General features: G+C 45.8%; 1 protein-coding gene across 4 annotated transcripts in view; it reads left to right on the top strand.

Annotated features, from left to right (window-relative positions):
* LOC137433047 (uncharacterized) overlaps nt 1–24678 on the top strand; it is a 100472-nt gene that overhangs the window by 20714 nt on the left and 55080 nt on the right. For 2 of the 4 annotated variants that reach the window (XM_078783899.1, XM_078783900.1), the window contains exons 2-3: nt 23503–23603; nt 23687–23797. In XM_078783899.1, coding sequence (XP_078640025.1) covers nt 23503–23603; nt 23687–23797 — 212 coding nt within the window. The remainder of the gene's footprint in view (nt 1–23502; nt 23604–23686; nt 23798–24678) is intronic. The other 2 variants (XM_078783901.1, XM_078783902.1) reach the window with 1 other exon arrangement.

The raw sequence follows: 24678 nt of genomic DNA, 5'->3' as shown, positions 1-24678 counted from the left end.
TCTAACTGGAAAAAACCTTTGTTTGGGGTGTCAGAGAACTTCACATTTTGGATTCTGAGTCTAACTGACATCCCCATTACTTTTTCATGAATCAGTTCTCTTAAATAAGCTTTTTTCTACAATAATAACTGAAGTTTCCTGCCATTTTGAGCCTTAGCCAAGTCTTCCTCTAAGTGTAAAATTTCAGTTTCTAAGAGCAAAACGGCAATCTTACTCTTGCTTGTGGAAAAGGACTTAAAATATTGACAAAAGACACGAATCTGGGCTTTCACGTTATCCCACCATAACTGAACAGAAGATTAACAAGGTTTTCTTTGGATGAGTGTTTCCCAAAAACTACGAAAAGCATCCTTAAAACAGCAATCCTCCAACAGGCTGGCATTGAAAGTCCAATACGCACTTTTACGAATTGACTGAGAAAAGGATAGACCAAGTACAACCAGGTGGTGATCAGAGAAAGTGGAAGGGAAATGATTACAAGACAAGAGTACGTTTCTAAAAGTGGAGTTAATATACCATCTATCAAGCCTTGCAAGTGTTATTAACCCACTAGCACAATGGCACCATGTGTATTGAGATGTTTCAGGGTGCTGTATGCATCATGCGTCAAGTAGACCAAGTGATGAAAAACAATTCAATAAATCTTTATGAGATTCTGGATGTGGTTCTGGTGTATTTCTATCTAAACTAGGTTCAAAGGTGCAATTGAAATCTCCTCCAATACAGATACAATGATCAAAGGCTACTGTGTGAAGGTAATTGGCCAGACGTGTGAAAAAATCTTTACGAGCTAAGCTGCTACTCGGAGCATATACATTGAGTAGGGTGAGGTGAAATCCTTGATAGACCACCTCTAATGATGCTAAGTGTCCTCTAACTATTTCATTAAAATTACAAGAGTCAGGAACAAACCCCGGACGAAGCAAGAAAGCAATTCCCGCAGAAACAAAGGACAGATTGCTAAAGAAGCACTGCCCAGTATTAAGGCGAAGCCAGTCAGGCTGCGAAGTCTCTGATATGTGTGTTTCCTGCAATAAACATATATCGATATGTTTCTGAAACAATAAGTTTTTAACTTGGAGCTGATGTAAATGGTGAGCACCACCGCCATTCATGTTTAAGGTGCCAAACAGCACTTCCTTCCTTTTCATGCCTTATCAAGGGGGTTTAGCTGCTGTTGAGACAGTTCGAACCTTGCTTTTGTAATGAATTTCCTCAGTCGATGTATTTGTGTTTTTGTTACTTCAAAATCTTTAGAATTTCTAACTATACACATTGCAGTCTGCATGAAGGAAAGCAAGTCAGGAAAATGTTTTTGAATCATGACATTTCGCTGCCTAAATGTCTCGTTTAGAAAGGTCACAATAACCTCGGGGGGTATTTGTAACTGCTCAGATGACGACTGTGACGGCTCAGTCACCTCCATGTCATCATCTGAAGCAGACAGCCCAGATAGCATTCCACCAGGTTCGTAAATTTCAGTTTGGACCTTTACCAACTCGTTTATGGACTGGTCTTGGGTCTGGGGGGGCCATCTCTACTTCGACATGAGATGGGGCTGTTGCACCACCCTCTTGTACAACTACGTCGGGCACCTCCGTCGGGGCCACACAACCTGTATTCTGATCATTTGTTGCAATGGGAACATTGGGAAGGATTGACGCACTATTTTGTTGAGGCTCAGGTAGTGGTGGTGATGATGATGATGGTGATGTCTCCTGACATTCAACCAACGTCTCATCAATAACAATAGACCCTTCATTTGTACAAATATTTGATGGAACCGTACCACCTTGTGCACTTTGGATTAAAATTCCATCATTGGAAGGTAATCCATCTTTTTTCTCACTACCTTGAGGTTCCTCAGCGACTGCACCACTCGTTACCAGTACAACTACTTTGGGGGCACGAGTGGGGCCACGAGGAGCGGAGGCTCTACGTTTTTTTGCCACAGTCACAAAACCCTCCTCACTCTGTAAGAACACAGTGTCAGCGGAAACATTTGAGGCACTGGGTGTCACCTCCTCCACCACACGAGGTAGTGGGTTGTTAACCATTTTACAATCTTGATCAACGTGGCCTGATTCCCCACACGTTGAACAAGCAGCTTTAGGACAAAATCTCTTTAAATGCCCAAACGCCCCACAGAGAAAACATGTTAACATCGCTGATGAAGCGTACATTTGATAATCACGGTCATCAATTGTAATCTTAAATGAAATCTTTAAACCCGTATCATCCCCACGGTCTGAAAGAACCATGTGAAGCTGCCGTCGAAAGCTCATCACGTGCTTCGCTTTTTCATGGCGGCACCCGAGGGGGATCATCGAGATTCTCGAAACGATTGTACCATATCGAGACAAAACAGACACGAGTTTTTCATTGGACACGAAAGGAGGACAATTTGAAACGATTATTTTCATTGCCGGGACATCCATCGGGGAGGCCATAACAACGTGACCACTCTCTGTGGTTAACCCGGAACTCACGACATCGTGAACTAGATGCTCATCCGCAACGAAGACCGCAACCTTCTGGTTCATACGTGACGCAGCACGTACATGTTCGATTCCGATAACCTCTCCAACCGCCAAGACGATCTCTTCGGTCGGAATCCCTTAAGGAGGGACACAAACCAGAGCATGTTTGCGGGTTAACGATTCAAACGCGGCGTCTTGCTGCGAACGAGTCGTCGCCATGACTAAAACAAAGGAACTCCGTTTTACCCGAAACACTCGGGTTGAGGAGATTAAAAAGAAAAAACGGAAAAGTAGTAATAATTAAACCAAACGAAAGAAAATAAATTATGATTTAAAGTGGAAACGTCGATACTCCGGCAAAGTGGCGGCTTAACGACAAAGAGAAAAAAAACGAAGCCAAAATTTTATCGCGATAACCACCACCCAAAACAGGGAAGGGCCTACCGCCAATGTCTCCAAATAGCTGCTCTCTCTCTCTCTCTCTCTCTCTCTTGTCTCGACAAAGAGAGGAAAACACGGGGAAAACTCCACAAACACGTACAAGACACAAAGGGAGCGAAATGGGGATGGGAAGGACGCCAACACAGCACCGTACTCACAGCTCAGCACACAGCCGCCATGACGCCACACCCAACGCACCGACAGCCGACAGGTGGCGACAGAGATAGAGAGATAGAGAGAGGGAGAGAGAAGAGAGAGAGAAGAGAGAGAGAGAGGAGAGAGAGAGAAGAGAGAGAAGAGTGACAGAGAGAGAGAGTGGGAATCTCAGGATTAAAAGACATATTCCAAGTGGTTGACCAGTTTGTGATTTTGTCAAAGTCTGAAGAGAGGGAAGAGGCTGCTGTCTGACTTACTGAAGGATGAATGTCGAAGCAGAGAGAGGAGTCGCCAGCAAATAGATGAGGATTTTCCAGAGAGTCAGTGAGATCACTGATGAAGATTATGAACAGGATGGGGCCATAGAACACTGCCTTAGGGGCACTCCAGCCTTTTTTTTTTTCTTTTTTTTTCTTTTTTGGATACTGAATCGAGGCTCATGAAAGAGCTGACATTTACTTCACAAACAAATCAACCAGACAAGCAAAATATATAAAAAGAGGGAGCGGAAGACAAGATGGGGAGAGAAGGGGAAGCACACAAACACTTGAGAGCACACAACATTTGAGAGCAGGGAGATGTGTGGGAGGGAGAGGGCTTGGGGGGAGGAGGCGTGGGAAGGGGGGGGGGGTGGGAAAAGTATAAAACACAAGGACACCAAGGACTTCCAGGACAGAAGTTGGTATTTCAAAAAAGTGGAATTGGGGTGAAATTAGCGGGGGTAGAAAAGATCAAGGTTTTGGATGGGGGAAGATAAGAGATGGTGGCGAACAGCTGTTTTAAAGACCTGGAGGGTGGAGTGGGATTGAAGAGAGTGAGGGAGTTTGTTCCAGAGGCGGGAGAAAAGAGGAATGAAGGAGTGAAGGTGAGCAGAGAGTCTTGATTTTGGCAGTTTAACCATAAGAGGGTTGCAGGCAGATGTTGTGCGACCTGTAGGAATATTTGCGGGACAGAGCCCAGAGAGAGCTGGGGGGGCAAGGCCAGAGAGGAGTCGGTAGAAGACGGAAAGACCACCAACCTGCCTGCGGTGAGTGAGTGAAAGGCCCTTGGAGTTAGCTTCATCGCGGGAGATTCCAATGATTCTGAATGCTTTGGTTTCAACAGCGTGAAGACGAGCTAGGTGTGAGGCAGCAGCACCAGCCCAGAGCGGAGAGCAGTATTCCATTGAGCTGCGGATGAAAGCCTTGTATGTGGTGAGGAGCTCAGGTGTGCCAAGGAAGGACTTCGCACGACGGAGGATGCCCAGTCGGCGACTGGCTTTGGAGGCCAGATTTGAAATATGGTTTTCCCAGGAAAGATCATGGCAGATAGTGAGATCCAAAAGCTTGAGTGACAGAACTTCTTGGAGAGGATTATTCAGAAAGTGGATGGGAGGGATGTCCAGTCGGTCTTTTCGGAGAGACGTCGTAAGAGTGTGAGATTTGTCAGGATTGAAAGACATGGTCCACTTGTTTGCCCAGTCTGTGATTTTGTCCAGGTCTGCAGAGAGTGAGGAGGCTGCAGACTGCCGATCTGAGGGATGAAGAATGGAGCGACAGAGAGTAGAGTAAGCCTACAGAGAGTAGAGGAAGAGTAGAGTAAGTAAGTAAGGAGAGTAGAATAGCCTTGACAGGGAGAGGAGACAAAAGGAGTCTGTTGAGAGCCACATGTTGGCTACAGGAGTAGAGGAATTCAGGAAGCCATGTGTGGAGTTGCGTTCCATAGACAGAGAGTTTGAAAGCTCGAGCCCTGATCGAAAGCTCGAGATATGTCCAGAGAGACGGCCCTGATCTCATGGCTGATGTTGAGGGCCTCCATCCATTTCTGGGACAGCAGAATCAGCATGTCCAAGGTAGAGTGACCTGGTCTGAATCCGAATTGATGATCTAGGATGAGGCTGTTGGAGAAAGGAATGATTCTCTGTCAACTGTGATTATGGAATTCCATTACCTTTGCTGATGATCCGAAGTAAGCTAATTGGTCTGTAATTAAAGGGATCCGTTTTGCACCTTTTACCTCCACCACCAAAGGTGGATGGAGGTTGTTTTCACTCCTCTTTGTCTGTCTGCTTGTCTATTTGTCTGTGAGCAGGAAAACTCAAAAGGTTATGATGAAAATTTGTTTTTTTTTTGTTTTTTTTTTAATGAAAATAAAAATTTGCAAGTTTTTGATTTTTATTTTATCTTATTTGGATTTTGATAAAACTTGGTGGACAGTTTGGTTTTGTGACAGGAACACGCTAATTCGATTTCAGTTAAGGTACGGAAGCAGATCCAGCCTTTCAGTGGGATTCAAATCTTAAACTGTTCAGCCTGGCACAGGTATGTGTTCTACAGAGTGCCGTGCTGGTTACCTGCCCACTCCCCTCCCCACCCCCACCTGTCGATTGATGGGGTTTTGTAGTCGCTTATTTGTTTGTGTGTCTGTCTGTCTGCCCAGGCCATAACTATTTTACCATTTGAGCTTTTGTCATCAAATTTTGCTCAAACTTTTATTATGAGAATACGGACAAAACGACAACTAAAAATTGGGTCAAAATGTGAAAGGGCAAAGTCATATTAACTCTAAGTATCCCTTATTAGTCCGATCGCGGCACGTTAAGCATGCGACTGCGAGTTTTTATTTCACCTGAGAGATGAGTTCCGGGAAAGTGATTGGTGAAGGGGGGGGGGGGGGGGGGGGGGGGAGAAGCCGATGACATGGAGTTCACCCTCGCTGTAAACTGTTTATCTCTTGGCAGAGGAAATATCCCAAAAATGTTCAGGGCTTTTTCTGTAACTTCTTTTTTGATAACCTTAAAGTTTGAATCTTACTTCTCTGGTCCTCCCCTTTCACATCACAGCTACAGGCTTCGAACAAAATGATAATTCGGTTATTACACAAGGATTGGCAGTTTAGTGGGTATGTCTGTGCTCTGGAGGGGAGGAAATTTATTGAGACTGTTCACAAATATTGCCTTACATCGCTTGGCAACAGAGTTCGGTATGATATGGTCCCCATCCATTCTCCCTCTCTCCACTCTCCTCCTCTCCATTCTCCTCCTCTCCATTCTCCTCCTCTCCATTCTCCCCCTCTCCATTCTCCTCCTCTCCATTCTCCTCCTCTCCACTCTGCCCCTCTCCATTCTCCTCCTCTCCATTCTCCTCCTCTCCATTCTCCTCCTCTCCATTCTCCTCCTCTCCATTCTCCCCCTCTCCATTCTCCCCCTCTCCATTCTCCCCCTCTCCATTCTCCTCCTCTCCATTCTCCTCCTCTCCACTCTGCCCCTCTCCATTCTCCTCCTCTCCATTCTCCTCCTCTCCATTCTCCTCCTCTCCATTCTCCCCCTCTCCATTCTCCCCCTCTCCATTCTCCCCCTCTCCATTCTCCTCCTCTCCATTCTCCTCCTCTCCATTCTCCTCCTCTCCATTCTCCCCCTCTCCATTCTCCCCCTCTCCATTCTCCCCCTCTCCATTCTCCCCCTCTCCATTCTCCCCCTCTCCATCTCCCCCTCTCCATTCTCCCCCTCTCCATTCTCCCCCTCTCCACTCTCCCCTCTCCACTCTCCACTCTCCATTCTCCTCCTCTCCACTCTGCCCCTCTCCATTCTCCCCCTCTCCACTCTACTCCTCTCCTCTCTCCACTCTCCTCCTCTCCATTCTCCTCCTCTCCACCCTGCCCCTCTCCATTCTCCCCCTCTCCACTCTACCCCTCTCCATTCTCCCCCTCTCCACTCTCTCCATTCTCCCCCTCTCCATTCTCCCCCTCTCCATTCTCCCCCTCTCCATTCTCCCCCTCTCCACTCTCCCCACTCTCCACTCTCCATTCTCCCCCTCTCCATTCTCCCCCTCTCCATTCTCCCCCTCTCCACTCTCTCCATTCTCCCCCTCTCCATTCTCCCCCTCTCCATTCTCCCCCTCTCCATTCTCCCCCTCTCCACTCTCCCCACTCTCCACTCTCCATTCTCCCCTCTCCATTCTCCCCCTCTCCACTCTCCCCCTCTCCACTCTCCCCCTCTCCACTCTCCCCCTCTCCACTCTCCACTCTCCTCCTCTCCATTCTCCTCCTCTCCACTCTACCCCTCTCCACTCTACCCCTCTCCTCTCTACCCCTCTCCTCTCTACCCCTCTCCTCCTCTCCATTCTCCTCCTCTCCATTCTCCGCCTCTCCACTCTGCCCCTCTCCATTCTCCCCCTCTCCACTCTACCCCTCTCCCCCTCTCCACTCTCCCCCTCTCCACTCTACCCCTCTCCACTCTCCCCCTCTCCACTCTCCACTCTCCATTCTCCCCCTCTCCATTCTCCCCCTCTTCACTCTCCCCTCTCCACTCTGCTCCTCCCCACTCTCCCTCCTCTCTTATTTTCATTCCCCCCTCTTCTCTCCACTCTCCCCTGCCCCCGACACTCTACCCCTCTACACTCTCCCTTCCCTCCCCTTCCTCTCTCCGCTCCCCCTCTTCTCACTCCCTCTGCACTGTCCCTTCCATCCTCCTCCTCTCTCCACTTCCCTACTCACCTGCTGTTAATTCAATGGCCTGACAGGGGCTTGAACTTAGGACCCTGATATGAGATCTCAAGCTAGCCACCGTATAATAAAATATATATATATACTGCTGTCTTGCTTTGATTACAAGATTCCAAAATCTTCGACTATATAAGAGAGATGTCTGTCTGTCTGTCTGTCTGTGTCGCCATTTTTCTCAGAGATGGCTGAACGGATCTTCATCAAACTTTCAGAGGTTCATCAGTGAATGCCTGGGAGTGTTTTAGGCAAAAAAAAAAATTTCTTTTTAAGATCGTTTCTTTGGAGTTAAAAAAAAAATCGCTCGATAGTGCCGAAGCTTTTTAAAATTAATTACAGTTATATACAAGTACACATTCGCATAAATAAATACAAAACAATCACCAGACATTTGTACACAAATGAATCAAACTATTCCGGAAGTGGACGAAGTTGGTAGTACGGTTTCTTCTTCTTCTTCCTGATCAGCATCACACTTAACTCAGAAACGTGATGAACGCCACATTCACCCACCAGCATATATATGAACCCCCTTCCTCTCCTGCCTCCCTCCCCTCCTATTCCCCGCCTCCCCTTCTGCCCTCCCCCCTTTCCCCTCTTCCCTCCCTTCCTTCTCCCTTCCCCCCTCCCACTCCTCTCCCCCTCTCCCCGCTCCCGCCCGGCAACGCCAGGTACTTCTGCGAGTCTACTATATAAGAGAGATGTCTGTCTGTCTGTCTGTATGTCGCCATTTTTCTCAGAGATGGCTGAACAGATCTTCGTCAAACTTTCAGAGGTTCATCAGTGAGTGCCTGGGAGTGTTTTACGCCAAAAAAAAAAAAATTGAAAAAAAAGAAGATCGTTTTTTTGTAGTATAAAAAGAATAATCGCTCGATAGTGCCCAAGCTTTTAAAAATTAATGACAGTTATATACAAGTGCACATTCGCATAAATAAATGTAAAACAATCACCAGACATTTGGACACAAATGAATCAAACAATTCCAGAAGTGGAGGAAGTTGGTAATATTGCTTCTTCTTCTTCCTGATTGGCATCACACTTAACTCAGAAACGTGAGCCACATTTACCCACCAGCATATATATTAACCCCCTTCCTCTCCTGCCAAATATAAAATAGAGTGTTGTCTTACTTTGGTTACAAGATTCCAAAATAATTAATAAAATATAAAATAGAGTGTTGTCTTGCTTTGATTACAAGATACCAAAATAATTAATAAAATATGAAATAGAGTGTTTTCTTACTTTGAGTACAAGATACCAAAATAATTAATAATAAAAAAAATAGAGTGTTGTCTTGTTTTGATTACAAGATAGCAAAATAATTAATAAAATATGAAATAGAGTGTTTTCTTACTTTGAGTACAAGATACCAAAATAATTAATAAAAAAAAAAATAGAGTGTTGTCTTGTTTTGATTACAAGATAGCAAAATAATTAATAAAATATAAAATAGAATGTTGTCTTGCTTTGATTACAAGATACCAAAATAATTAATAAAATATGAAATAGAGTGTTTTCTTACTTTGAGTACAAGATACCAAAATAATTAATAATAAAAAAAATAGAGTGTTGTCTTGTTTTGATTACAAGATAGCAAAATAATTAATAAAATATGAAATAGAGTGTTTTCTTACTTTGAGTACAAGATACCAAAATAATTAATAATAAAAAAAATAGAGTGTTGTCTTGTTTTGATTACAAGTTAGCAAAATAATTAATAAAATATGAAATAGAGTGTTTTCTTACTTTGATTACAAGATACCAAAATAATTAATAAAATAAAAAATAGAGTGTTGTCTTGCTTTGATTAGAAGATTCCCAAATAATTAATTAATAAAATATAAAATAGAGTGTTGTCTTGCTTTGATTAAAGATACCAAAATAATTAATAAAATAGAGTGTTGTCTTGTTTTGATTACAAGATTCCAAAATAATTAATAAAATATAAAATAGTGTTGTCTTATTTTGATTACAAGATACCAAAATAATGAATAAAATAAAAATAGAGTGTTGTCTTACTTTGATTACAAGATTCCAAAATAATTAATAAAATAAAAATAAAGTGCTGTCTTGCATTGTTTACAAGATACCAAAATAATTAATAAAATAAAAATACAGTGCTGTCTTGCTTTGATTACAAGATTCCAAAATAATTAATAAAATAGAGTGTTGTCTTGCTTTGATTAAAGATTCCAAAATAAACAATAAAATATAAAATAGAGTGTTGTCTTGCTTTGATTACAAGATTCCAAAATAATAAATAAAATACAAATAAAGTTCTGACTTGCTTTGATTACAAGATTTCAATACAACAACAACATGCATTTTAAAGGCCATTTTCCCTGCTAGAGCGGGGGTTAGCCTTGCGGTCCCCATGACAATCTTCTCCATCTTGCCCTATTTTCTGCATCTCTCCTTGTTAACCCCCTTGCCCGCATTTCTTCTTCCACCATCTTTAGCCATGTCTTTCTCGGTCTTCCCCGTCCTCTACTTCCTTGTACATTCATTTCCATCACTCTTCTCAACCAGTCACTTTCATCCTTCCTCAACACATGACCAAACCATCTCAACCTGTTCCTCTTCACAGCATCAATCACAGGCTCTATTCCCATCATCTTTCGCAATTCATCATTTGTCTTCCTCTCTCTCAACGATACTCTGCACATCCATCAAACCGTTCGCATTTCCACCCTTTCCAACCTTCGTTGCTGCTCTACGTTCATTACCCATGTCTCGCTCCCATAAATCATAACACTTCTCACACATGCAGCATACACCTTTCCCTTCAGCTTCAACGACACTCCCCTCCTCATCAGCACGCCACTCAGTTCCCGAAACTTCTTCCATGCACATCTCACTCCAGCAACCGTTGCCGAGTCTGATCCACCTTCTCCATTCAGCATGTCTCCGAGGTAGCAAAATGTTTTCACACCTTCCAGCTTCACGCCGTCTCCAAGATCCAACTCAACATTTCCTCCATCTGCAGCTCCCTTTGTGCACACCTTACATTTGAATGTAGCTGCCACACTGGTTAATGACCCTCTCAGACCACTACATTTTTGATGAACCCACTCAGCGCACATTGTACATTGAATGGAGTTCACTCCGACACCCTTCCTGCACACAGCACATGGCCACTTCCCAGTTCTTTCCACCTCACCACATGCTTTACCACTTGCCATCACCTTCGTCTTTCCGATATTCACCTTCAGACCTTTCGTCTCCATACATTCCTTCCACTTGTTCATCTTTTCCTTCAGTCCATCCATACTTTCCGCAATCGACACCAGATCATCTGCATACAACAACTCCCACGGTAAACCCTCCTTTACGTTCTGAGCCAGCACCTCCATCACAGCTACAAATAGTAGTGGACTTGGTACCGACCCCTGATGCACTCCCACCTTCACCTCAAACTCACCACTGTTCCCGTCCTTCGTCCTTACAGCTGTGCGCGCTCTTTTGTACATTGCCATCACGACTCCGATCAACCATTCCTCCATTCCTAACTTCCTCAATGCCCATGTCAATACTTTGCGTGGAACCCTATCGAATGCTTTCTCCAGATCAACAAACCCAAGAAACAACTTCTTCCTCGTCTCCATGTACTTCTCCTGCAACTGCCTCACAATAAAAAGCGCGTCTGTCGTTCCTCTTCCTGGCATAAACCCAAACTGCATTTCGTCGATCTTCACTTTCTTCCTTATCCTCCTCTCCAACACCCTTTCCAATACCTTCATTCCATACTCCAATAACTTTATCGCTCTATGCGAGCCACACTCCAGGGGGTCACCTTTCCCCTTGTATAGAGGGACGAGGGTACTCAGTTCCCAAGCCACTGGAATGCAGCCTTCTTACAAGATTCCAATATAAACAATAAAATAGAGTGTTGTCTTGCTTTGATTACAAGATTCCAATATAAACAATAAAATAGAGTGTTGTCTTACTTTGATTACAATATACCAAAATAATTAATAAAATATAAAATAGAGTGTTGTCTTACTTTGATTACAAGATACCAAAATAATTAATAAAATATAAAATAGAGTGTTGTCTTTCTTTGATTACAAGATTCCAAAATAATTAATAAAATATTAAATAGAGTGTTGTCTTTTTTGATTACAGGATACCAAAATAATTAATAAAATATAAAATAGCGTGTTGTCTTGTTTTGATTAGAAGATTCCAAAATAATTAATAAAATATAAAATAGAGTGTTGTCTTGCTTTGATTACAAGATTCCAATATAAACAATAAAATAGAGTGTTGTCTTACTTTGATTACAATATACCAAAATAATTAATAAAATATAAAATAGAATGTTGTCTTACTTTGATTACAAGATTCCAAAATAATTAATAAAATATAAAATAGCGTGTTGTCTTGTTTTGATTAGAAGATTCCAAAATAATTAATAAAATATAAAATAGAGTGTTGTCTTGCTTTGATTAGAAGATTCCAAAATAATTAATAAAATATAAAATAGCGTGTTGTCTTGTTTTGATTAGAAGATTCCAAAATAATTAATAAAATATAAAATAGAGTGTTGTCTTGCTTTGATTACAAGATACCAAAATAATTAATAAAATATTAAATAGAGCGTTGTCTTACTTTGATTACAAGATTCCAAAATTATTATTAAAATATAAAATAGAGTGTTGTCTTGTTTTGATTACAAGATACCAAAATAATTAATAAAATATTAAATAGAGCGTTGTCTTACTTTGATTACAAGATTCCAAAATTATTATTAAAATATAAAATAGAGTGTTGTCTTTCTTTGATTACAAGATACCAAAATAATTAATAAAATATTAAATAGCATGTTGTCTTGTTTTGATTGGAAGATTCCAAAATAATTAAGCTATATAAATAAAACACAGTTTGTGTGTATGTGTGTGTGTGTGTGTGTATGTGTGTATGTTACCGATAGACTCCTAAACGGAGAGGCTCACATGCTTGATATTTGGCATAGACATGGCCATTGAGCCTGGGAAGGACATGGCCTACCTAAAAATATTTGATGAGATCCATATTTTTTTTATTTTTTTTATTTTTTTTGTATACTGAATCGAGGCTCGTGAAAGAGTTCATATTTACCTCAGCGCCTTTCAGTGAGGAAAATTATACACGGAATCTCAGCCTGTGCCAGAGCAGCTCGCTAATTCGCTCAGAGCGATCACGTGATGTTCCATCCTCGCTGCCAGACCACTGAACGGAAAATATATAGAATGACCATTGCCATTCACACCACATAGGTGGAGATGCAGATACCGGGCGCCATCTTGGTTGGCACTCGATGCTGGGCGATGGTGATTTCCGTCACACGTTTGCACGTAATTCAGAGCGAAAAGCGATTGCGTTTTTTCACCTTTTGTGCGATCGTGTTTTGTGTGGATTTTTGTCGATTTTGTGCGATATGAATTAAACGTGTTTGAAACAGCTGTGAAACGTCTTTCCACAACCCTTCCTTAACTGATTGGAGCAGTTTATTGCCGCACAAAATGGCATTTTAACAGTTGTCTCGCTTTTAAAATTTGGGACACGTTCAAAACAAACGAGATCCGCGAAGCGAGTTGGTTGTGTCGTGCTAACCAAGATAGCGACATGGCGGCTACACTTTTCACGGAGTATGAGCGTTCTATAAATTTACAATTCAGTGCGCCAGACTCGCTCACGTACTTGATTTGTGGCATAGACATGGCTATTGGGCCTTCACGGTGTAATTTGTGCGAGGCTTTTGTCCGAGTGAGCTTGAGTCGAGAGGGCGAATGTACGGGTTGGGAATGTACGGGTCTCCCTTCCCCCGCCCGGCAACGCCGGTACTGGAGGGCGTCACAGGATCGGTGAGTCTCCAAAATCCGCTTCGTGCTGTTGTTGCGAAGATGCAGGATGATGTCGCGATTGTTGTGCTGCTCTCCTCCCATGAGAACTGCAACGTCATTGTTGACTGGCCCTCCCCTTCCTCCCCTCCCCTTCTCCCTCCCCCTCTCCCTCCCCTTCTCCCTCCCCTTCCCCTCCCCCTCCCCCCTCACCTTCCCTCCTCCCCTCCCCTCCCCCTCCCTTTCCCCCCTCCCCCTTCCCCTACCCTTTCCCCCTCCCTTCCCCCTCCACCCTACCCCCTCCACTTCCCCCCTCCCCCTCCCCTTCCCCCTCCCATTCCCCCTCACCCTCCACTCCCCTCCCCCTCCCCCTCTCCCCTTCCCCCTCCCCCCCTCTCCTCCCCTCCCCCCCGTTCTCCTCCCCTCCCCTTCCCCCTCCCCTCCCCCGCCCGGCAATGCCGGGTACTTCTGCTAGTAAAATATAAAATAGAGTGTTGTCTTGCTTTGATTACAAGATTCCAAAATAATTAACAAAATAAAAATAAAGTGCTGTCTTGCTTTGATTACAAGATTCCAAAATAAACAATAAAATATAAAATAGAGTGTTGTCTTTCCTTGATTACAAGATACCAAAATAATTAATAAAATATTAAATAGAGTGTTGTCTTACTTTGATTGCAAGATTCCAAAATAATTAATAAAATAAAAATAAAGTGCTGTCTTGCTTTGATTACAAGATTCCAAAATAAACAATAAAATATAAAATAGAGTGTTGTCTTTCCTTGATTACAAGATACCAAAATAATTACCGGTAATAAAATATATAATAGAGTGTTGTCTTGCTTTGATTACAAGTTTGCAAAATTATTAATAAAATAAAAAATAGAGTGTTGTCTTGCTTTGATTACGATATTCGAAAATAATTAATAAAATATAAAACAGAGTGTTGTCTATCTTTGATTACAAGATACCAAAATAATGAATAAAATATTAAATAGAGTGTTGTCTGACTTTGATTACAAGATTCCAAAATAATTAATAAAATTAAAATAAAGTGCTGTCTTGCTTTGATTACAAGATTCCAAAATAAACAATAAATTTAAAATAGAGTGTTGTCTTGCTTTGATTACAAGATTCCAAAATAATTACCGGTAATAAAATATGTAATAGAGTGTTGTCTTGCTTTGATTACAAGATTCCAAAATAATTACCGGTAATAAAATATATAATAGAGTGTTGTCTTGCTTTGATTACAAGATTGCAAAATTATTAATAAAATAAAAAATAGAGTGTTGTCTTGCTTTGATTACAATATTCTAAAATGATTAATAAAATAAAAAATAGAATGTTGTCTTGCTATGATTACAATATTCAAAAATAATTAATAAAATATAAAATAGAGTGTTGTCTTTCTTTGATTACAAGATTCCTAAATAATTAATGAAATAAAAATAAAGTGCTGTCTTACTTTGATTACAAGATTCCAAAATAAACAATAAAATAGAATGTTGTCTTGCTATGATTACGATATTCCAAAATAATTAATAAAATAAAAAATAGAGTGTTGTCTTGCTTTGATTACGATATTCGAAAATAATTAATAAAATATAAAATAGAGTGTTGTCTTTCTTTGATTACAAGATTCCTAAATAATTAATAAAATAAAAAATAGAGTGTTGTCTTGCTTTGATTACGATATTCGAAAATAATTAATAAAATATAAAACAGAGTGTTGTCTATCTTTGATTACAAGATACCAAAATAATTAATAAAATATTAAATAGAGTGTTGTCTGACTTTGATTACAAGATTCCAAAATAATTAATAAAATAAAAATAAAGTGCTGTCTTACTTTGATTACAAGATTCCAAAATAAACAATAAAATAGAGTGTTGTCTTGCTATGATTACGATATTCCAAAATAATTAATAAAATAAAAAATAGAGTGTTGTCTTGCTTTGATTACGATATTCGAAAATAATTAATAAAAAATAAAACAGAGTGTTGTCTATCTTTGATTACAAGATACCAAAATAATTAATAAAATATTAAATAGAGTGTTGTCTGACTTTGATTACAAGATTCCAAAATAATTAATAAAATAAAAATAAAGTGCTGTCTTGCTTTGATTACAAGATTCCAAAATAAACAATAAATTTAAAATAGAGTGTTGTCTTGCTTTGATTACAAGATTCCAAAATAATTACCGGTAATAAAATATGTAATAGAGTGTTGTCTTGCTTTGATTACAAGATTCCAAAATAATTACCGGTAATAAAATATATAATAGAGTGTTGTCTTGCTTTGATTACAAGATTGCAAAATTATTAATAATAAAAAATAGAGTGTTGTCTTGCTTTGATTACAATATTCTAAAATGATTAATAAAATAAAAAATAGAGTGTTGTCTTGCTTTGATTACGATATTCGAAAATAATTAATAAAATATAAAACAGAGTGTTGTCTTGCTTTGATTACAAGATACCAAAATAATTAATAAAATATTAAATAGAGTGTTGTCTGACTTTGATTACAAGATTCCAAAATAATTAATAAAATAAAAATAAAGTGCTGTCTTGCTTTGATTACAAGATTCCAAAATAAACAATAAATTTAAAATAGAGTGTTGTCTTGCTTTGATTACAAGATTCCAAAATAATTACCGGTAATAAAATATGTAATAGAGTGTTGTCTTGCTTTGATTACAAGATTTCAAAATAATTACCGGTAATAAAATATATAATAGAGTGTTGTCTTGCTTTGATTACAAGATTGCAAAGTTATTAATAAATAAAAAATAGAGTGTTATCTTGCTTTGATTACAATATTCTAAAATGATTAATAAAATAAAAAATAGAGTGTTATCTTGCTTTGATTACAATATTCTAAAATGATTAATAAAATAAAAAATAGAATGTTGTCTTGCTTTGATTACGATATTCTAAAATGATTAATAAAATAAAAAATAGAATGTTGTCTTGCTATGATTACAAGATTCCAAAATGATTAGTAAAATAAAAAATAGTGTTGATATGGACAACGAAGAGACAATGCGTACAAGGATCATATTAAAGCGCGGTGTTACGCGCGCTGCTTGCGAGCAAGGAGGAAGCGGACAAGCGGTAACTTATAAGCGTCTTTATTTCAGGAGCTCACTGTAACACTGGCCCGCTCCGGGCTGGTCGCCCGGTGTATATCTTGAGGCCACGCCTACCCCTCGGGCATGGCCACCGCCCACTTGGTGCGCGGAATGATGTCACCACGCCAGTGGGCTTTTGTGTCCGCCACACGCGCCCCCCCAGAATTCCCGCGCACCTGGAGGGCCAGTTTGCGGGGCAGACGAATGACCCGGCCGAAGCGCCCCCTGGCGATCGGCGGCGTCCGGGGTGCAGGGATGCCAGGTGGGATGCCCCCGGCTGCCCCTGGGATGGGTGCAGGACCGGGGGGCGGCGGGGCTGGGCGGTGCCGGGTGTCCGCCCGCAGGAGGGCGGCCCCGACGTGGGGGTCGGGCCACTGGCGGTGGATGGTCCACATCGAGGTGGGCCGGCTTGAGGCGGTCTACCGAAACGCGGTCAGGAGTACCGCCGATGTCCAGGGTGAAGTGCTTCGCCCCGGTCTCCAGCTCGGAAAGGCCCGTCGTACGGGGGCCGCAGTGGTGTCCAATGGGCATCGTGGCGGACGAAGACGTACTCCGCCGTGCGAAGCTCCGGGGCGACGTGCGTCGGTGGGTGCCCGTGGCATGCCGTTGGCACCGGGGCGAACCTCTGGGCGGTCTCTTGCAGAGCGGAGCGCTGCTGTGCCGCGGACCATGGTGCCGTGGAGTCGGGGAGGAACTCGCCCGGCACCCGCAGCGGTTGCCCGAAGACCAACTCCGCCGCGGATGCGCGCAGGTCCTCCTTGGGCGCCGTCCGGAGGCCCAGCAGGACCCAGAGGAGCCTGTCGACCCAGCCGCCGTCGCGGAGGGTGGCCCGGAGCGCGGCCTTCAATGAGCGGTGAAATCGCTCACACAGGCCGTTAGCCTGGGCGTGGTAGGCCGTGGTTCGGTGCAGCTGGACCCTGAGCCCCTGCGCAACCGCCCCCCAGAGCTCCGAGGTGAACTGGGGGCCGCGGTCGGATGAGATGTCTGAGGGGGCGCCGAACCGGGCGACCCAGGTGGCGATGAAAGCCTGCGCGACATCGGCCGCCGTTGTCGACGCCAAGGGCACGGCCTCCGGCCACCGGGTGGTGCGGTCCACCATGGTGAGGACGTAGGTGAAACCCCGCGAGGGGGGCAGAGGTCCCACCAGGTCCACGTGGACATGGTCAAACCGGCGTTCCGGCACCGTGAACGGGGCCAACGGGGCCTGGGTGTGCCGGTGCACCTTGGCGCGCTGGCACGCGAGGCACGTCCTGGCCCAGCCGCGGACGGCCTTCCGGAGGCCATGCCAGACGAACTTGTCGGCGATCAGCCTTTGGGAGGCCCTCGCGCCCGGGTGGGACAGGCCGTGGATGGCGTCAAACACCTGGCGCTGCCAGCCCGCGGGCACGATGGGGCGAGGACGCCCGAGGGAGACGTCGCACAAGAGGGCCGCGCCCGCGCCGTCGAACGGCACCTCGGTGACGCGGAGGCCCGTGACGGCGGTCCGCAAGGTCTGGACGTCGGGGTCAGCGGCCTGGTCCGCTGCCATCCGGGCATAGTCGATGCTGAGGTGGACTGCGTGGGCGACGGCCCGGGAAAGGCAATCCGCCACCGGGTTGTCCTTCCCCGCGACGTGCTGGATGTCCGTCGTGTACTCGGACACGGCCGAGAGGTGACGCTGCTGCCGGGCCGACCACGGCTCGGTGACCTTGCCCATCGCGAAGATCAGCGGCTTGTGGTCGACGAAGGCAGTGAACGCACGGCCCTCGAGCAGATGGCGGAAGTGCCTGACCGCCAAGTGAAGTCCGAGCAACTCGCGGTCGAAGGTACTGTAACGGCGTTCGGGCGGGCGAAGCTGTCGGCTAAAGAACGCCAGCGGTTGCCAAGCTCCACGCACCCATTGCTCGTGCACCGCACCCACCGCGTAGTCCGAGGCATCGGTGGTGAGGGCGATCGGTGCATCGGGCGCCGGGTGCGCGAGCATGGTGGCGTTAGCCAAGGCGAGCTTCGCGCCCGTGAACGCCGTGTCCATCTGCTCGGTCCAGGTAACGTCGCCTTTGCCCGGCTTACCTCGGAGAGCTTCGTACAGGGGGCGCAGGAGCTGGGCGATACGGGGCAGGAACCGATGGTAAAAGTTCACCATGCCCAGGAACTCCTGCAGCCCTCTGATCGTGCGGGGGCGCGGAAACCCCTTCACCGCCTCCACCTTGGCCGGCAGGGGGACGGCTCCGTGCCTGGTGACACGGTGCCCCAGAAAATCGATTATGGCGGCGCCGAACCGGCACTTTGCGGGGTTCACAATCAGGCCATGCTGGCCCAGGCGTTCGAAGAGCGTGCGGAGGGTGGCGTAGGTGCTCTTCGCGGGACGCGCTGGCGACGAGGATATCGTCCAGGTAGACGTAGACAAAATCCAAGTCGCGCAGGACGCTGTCCATCAGTCGCTGGAACGCCTGAGCCGCATTCTTCAGACTGAAGGGCATGCGCAGGAACTCGAAGAGTCCGAATGGCGTGATGACCGCCGTCTTCGGGACGTCCTCCGGCCTGACGGGGACCTGATGGTAGCCGCGTATGAGGTCCACCTTCGAGAAGAAGGACCTGCCCGCCAAACGGGCGGAAAAGTCCTGAATGTGGGGGACGGGGTAGCGGTCGGGAGTCGTGGCGTCATTGAGACGGCGATAGTCCCCGCACGGTCGCCATCCCCCGCCGGGCTTCGGCACGATGTGCAGCGGCGACGCCCAAGCGCTCTCTGAGCGCCGAACGATGCTGAGTCGCTCCAGGGTAGCGAACGCCGCTTTTGCCACCGCCAGCTTCGTCGGCTCGAGGCGGCGTGCCCGGGCGTAGACCGGTGGCCCGACGGTGGGGATGTGATGGGCCACCCCGTGCTTGACGGCCCCCGCCGAGAAGGTGGGCCGCGTGAGGGCCGGGAAGCCGGCGAGGAGGCGGGTGAATGCGTCCGCTGCCGGAAGCGTACAGACCAACGTGGCCGGAACCGAACCGTTCGGCAAGCCGCTTGGCAAGCTGGTTGAGCTGGGCAACGCACAAGCGAGCGAGCTGAACGTCTCGGCCTGGACAAGACGTCTGCGCTTGACGTCGACCAGGAGCCCATTAGCGCACAGGAAGTCCGCGCCAAGCAGTGCCATGGGCACGTCGGCAGTGACGAACGTCCATCGGAAAACCTGCCCTCCAAACCGCAGAGAGAGGCAGCGTTTTCCGTACGTACGGATGGGCGTCCCGTTCGCGGCAAGCAGCGCGGGGCCCCCACCCGCGGCGTGCTTGTCTGACGTGCCGGCGGGAATGACACTCACCTGCGCTCCCGTGTCGCACAGGTAACGGCGCCCGGAGAAGGTGTCCGTTATGAACAGCAGGCTGCTCGAACGGCCGGCGCTCATCGCCACTATTGAGCGCCGGCCCGGGCGTTTCCCGACCTGTTGAAGGAGCATGGCGGATGACACTGCCGAGCTTCATGGCCGAACTTGGCGTGGAACCAGCACCAGGTGGTGGAGCTGGAGGAGCGCGGCTGGCTCCCCAGGCCGGTGGAGTTGGCGGGTTTCCCCGTGGTGGCGGTTTTCGCCGCGGCGGTGGGCGGGGCGTGGCGGCGTTCACGAGGTGCGTATCAGCATGCTGCGTATGCTGTAGAAGCTGATGCTGTGGAACAGCAGCATCAGCAGCATCAGCAGCATCAGCCTCGAGGGCCGTGACGGCCACGCCGACTCTCGCCCGCGTGTCCGAAGCGGCGAAGTACCTATCCGCCTCGGCTACCAATGCTCGGGGTTCCGTTAGCCTGGTCCCGGCCAACGTGAGGCGAACCTGCGCTGGAAGTTGGCGACGGAAAAGCGCCCGGAATAGAGAACCGGGGGCTTCGTCGCCCAACAGTGACAGCATATGGTCCATTCGGACCGACGGGCGCGTGTCACCGAGCTCGGGGAGATCCAGGAGGCGGTCGGCCCGTGCGTCGTCCGTGAGGCCGAACATGGCTAGGAGTAGCCGCTTGAGTGCCTCGTACTTGTGGCCGTCCGGTGGGTGGCGAAGGACGGACACAACTCGAGCGGCCATGCCGGGCCCGAGGGAGGCGACGACGTGGCAATAGCGCGTGTCATCGCCGGTGAGGCGCCGAAGCTGAAATTGGGCTTCGGCCTGGACGAACCAGACTTCGGCCTGAGCCTCCCAAAATTCGGGAAGTTTGACGAAGTTGGCCATGGCAATGGCGTCGCGTGTGGAAGGATCGCTCCGGCAGATCCAACGTCGAGGGGGTCACCAGTAAAGCGCGGCGTTACGCGCGCTGCTTGCGAGCAAGGAGGAAGCGGACAAGCGGTAACTTATAAGCGTCTTTATTTCAGGAGCTCACTGTAACACTGGCCCGCTCCGGGCTGGGCGCCCGGTGTATATCATGAGGCCACGCCTACCCCTCGGGCGTGGCCACCGCCCACTTGGTGCGCGGAATGATGTCACCACGCCAGTGGGCTTTTGTGTCCGCCACAATATCATATTTATTGCATATCAATTTTCCCACCATGACGGAAATTTGATCCAAATATTATTGATGCCTTTTGGGCTGTTTACCTGACACAGACCCTGTTATCATTTATCAATATTATGATGCAAATGGGTGTTAAGAAGGAAACGCATGAGGGAGAATCGGGGGATGGTGTTGTACTTGTGATAGTTTTATTTGTAAACTAGCAGAAGTACCCGGCATTGCCGGGCGGGGGAGGGGAGGGGAACGGGGGGAGAGCGAGCCCCTTGGTAAAGCGAGCGATTTTTTTTTTCATAGCGTCATAGCGTCATAACGTTTCATAGCGTCATAGCGATTTTTTTTTTCATAGCGTCATAGCGTTCATATCGTTCATAGCGTCATATCGTTTCATAGCGTCATAGCGTCATATCGTTCATAGCGTCATAGCGTCATAACGTTTCATAGCGTCATTGCGATTTTTTTTTTCATAGCGTCATAGCGTCATTGCGTTCATCGCGTCATAGCGTCATCACGTGATCGCTCTGAGCGAATGAGCGCCCACCTGCTCTGATTCCGTGGATTCCGTGCACTGAAATGCGCTGAGGTAAATATGAATAAAAAATATGGATCGTCAAATATTTTGAGTTCGGCCATGTTCGTCCCAGGCTCAATGGCCATGTCTATGCCAAATATCAAGCACGTAAGCCTCTCCGTTTAGGAGTCTATCGGTAACATTACACACACACACACACACACACACACACACACACAAACTGTGTTTTATATATATAGATTAGACTTTTTGTATAATGTAAATCTAGACAACTTTCTGTCATTTATTTATACTCATAGGAAAATGTTGGGGAATTGGTACTGGCACGTCTGAACATGTGGAATTTCTCTTATCCTTGAATTAATATGGATAGAGGTAGGGATTCTGTAAAAATGTAATATGGCCTGGAGTGTAATTCTAGTTTGGTTGCCATAATTTACACAATAAACTCTCACCAAAATTCCATTTCAGAACTTATGTGAAACACTATCAAGATTCCTTACATCTTTTATTGAATACAGCCTGACATGATAGCATCAAGGTATGCGCACTCACTTCATAGCTATCTAATATGAAGTTTGAAAATGTGTGTGCCGTCCCTCGGGTGCACATTAACCTGGCGTCCTGTCTGCTGGTATTAGTTGGTGGACATTAAAGATCCCACGTTGTCCTTCATGAAGACTTGGTGAGTTATCCTGCCTGAGCAAATTTAAAATTAATGCCACATTCATTCAAACCTCAGGCCTGACCAGCCAGTTCATGAAATCCTTAGGCAAAATACATCCCTGGCCGACCCCACAAGAAGGTGGGAATAATTACGGGGTTTAATATATATATATATATATTTTTCAATGACTTCTTATGGAATTTCTACCATTAATAAAATAGAGATGTTGGGATTTTTTTGTACACTATGTCGAGGCTCGTATAAGACCGAACACATGAAAACATATAACAAAGGAAGCAGGAGATAAGAGGGGGAGAGAGAGGGAAGCACAACAACAGTAGGGAACGGGGACATTGGGAGATCTGTGGAAAGGAGAGGGCTGGAGGGGGGTTCAGGGGAAAAGCAAAATGGACACTTCAAGGACTTTCAGGAAAGAAAACAGAATTTGAAGGAGGTGGAATTTGGGTGGATTAATGGGGGAAGAAAAGATTAAGGGTTTGGATCAGAAAAGATATGAGATGGTGGTGAATAGCTATTTTAAAGACCTGGAGGGAGGAGAGGGATTGAAGAGATTTTGGCAGTTTCAACAGAAGAGGGTTGCTGTCAGATCTTGTGCGACCTGCAGGAATATTTGGGGGACAGAGCACAGACAGAGCAGGGGGAGAAAGGCCGGAGAGGAGTCGGTAGAAGACAAAGACCACCAACCTGCCTGCGTTGAGTGAGTGAAAGGTCCTCAGAATCAGCTTCATCACGAGAGATACCAATGATCCTGGGAGCTTTGGTTTCTGCAGCGTGAAGCCGAGCTCGGTGTGAGGCAGGTGCACCAGCCCACAGGGGAGAGCAGTACTCCATCAAGCTGCAGATGAAAGTGGTGATTAGCTCAGTAGTGCCGCGCTTCGCATGGCGGGGGATAATATTGGAGATATCCTGCTCATAGACAGACAAACAGGTGAAAACATAACCTCCGTCCACCTTCGGTGGTGCCAGAGGTAATTATCAGAAATATAAAAACAATCATAAAAGCAAAGAATAAACCAAATGCACATGTAGGGTGCACAAGAGGGAGCTGGGCGGTCATTCTGCAAGAACAAAGGTAAACAGCTATGAAATGTAAAACACACTATATTACCAAAAGTATTGGGACAGCAATGAAACATGGAGGGTTATTCATTGACAATCATATCTCTGATGGATTCATTGTAGTGTAATGATCCAATCCCCGCTCAAACCCTGCCACTAGATGTTCAGGGTAGTATTGTACTGTTTCACGTTTTAAGGTTCTTCTGGCATGATTTGTCAATCATTTTGGCCTGCCTGTCCGTTTTAAACTTAGGAAATGGAAGACAACAGGTCATACCAGCCATGACCCTCCTTCAATTCGGGAAAGACCCAAATGTTATGGAAAAGTCACAAACCTGCCAGCCAGTAAATAAGGTGAGTCAACTTATTCACTCTCAGCATCTTGATTTCCGCTGAGTTTCAATACCTTCCTTTATATAGTACGTGGTGCTTTGCAGTGCTTAGTGGGGAGAGGGACGGCCTGCACACACAGGACTGGAAGGCTTCTTTTCAACTTTGGGTGTGCTATTCCATTGCTTTTGGTAGCAGCTTGTGCAAAAACCTATGAGGTATAATAAACATCTCAAACTTATTGCCCATGTATTATGGTACAAAGAAACACGTTGCACATGGGCTATTGCCACATGTCTATTCACCAACATAATGTGTCTGCCACACACCATCTTGTCTGCGGTCCACAAACAGACACCATCTTGTCTGTGGTCCACAAACACACACCACCCCATCGATGGTCCACAAACACACACCATCCCGTCTGTGGTCCACAAACACACACCATCCTGTCTGTGGTCCACAAACACGCACCATCCTGTCTGTGGTCCACAAACACGCACCATCCTGTCTGTGGTCCACAAACACACACCATCCTGTCTGTGGTCCACAAACACACACCATCCCGTCTGTGGTCCACAAACACACACCATCCCGTCTGTGGTCCACAAACACGCACCATCCTGTCTGTGGTCCACAAACACACACCATCCCGTCTGTGGTCCACAAACACACACCATCCTGTCTGTGGTCCACAAACACACACCATCCTGTCTGTGGTCCACAAACACACACCATCCTGTCTGTGGTCCACAAACACACACCATCCTGTCTGTGGTCCACAAACACACACCATCCCGTCTGTGGTCCACAAACACGCACCATCCCGTCTGTGGTCCACAAACACACACCATCCTGTCTGTGGTCCACAAACACGCACCATCCTGTCTGTGGTCCACAAACACACACCATCCTGTCTGTGGTCCACAAACACGCACCATCTTGTCTGTGGTCCACAAACACACCATCCACAAAGTCCACAAACACGCACCATCTTATCTGTGGTCCACAAACACGCACCATCTTATCTGTGGTCCACAAACACACCATCCACAAAGTCCACAAACACGCACCATCTTATCTGTGGTCCACAAACACA

The sequence above is a fragment of the Myxine glutinosa genome, chromosome 8 (genome assembly GCF_964187855.1).
Source record: "Myxine glutinosa chromosome 8, kmMyxGlut1.1, whole genome shotgun sequence".
Taxonomy (NCBI): domain Eukaryota; kingdom Metazoa; phylum Chordata; class Myxini; order Myxiniformes; family Myxinidae; genus Myxine; species Myxine glutinosa.
The sequence above is the reverse complement of the archived record's forward strand: the minus strand, read 5'-3'. Positions and strand labels throughout refer to the sequence as shown.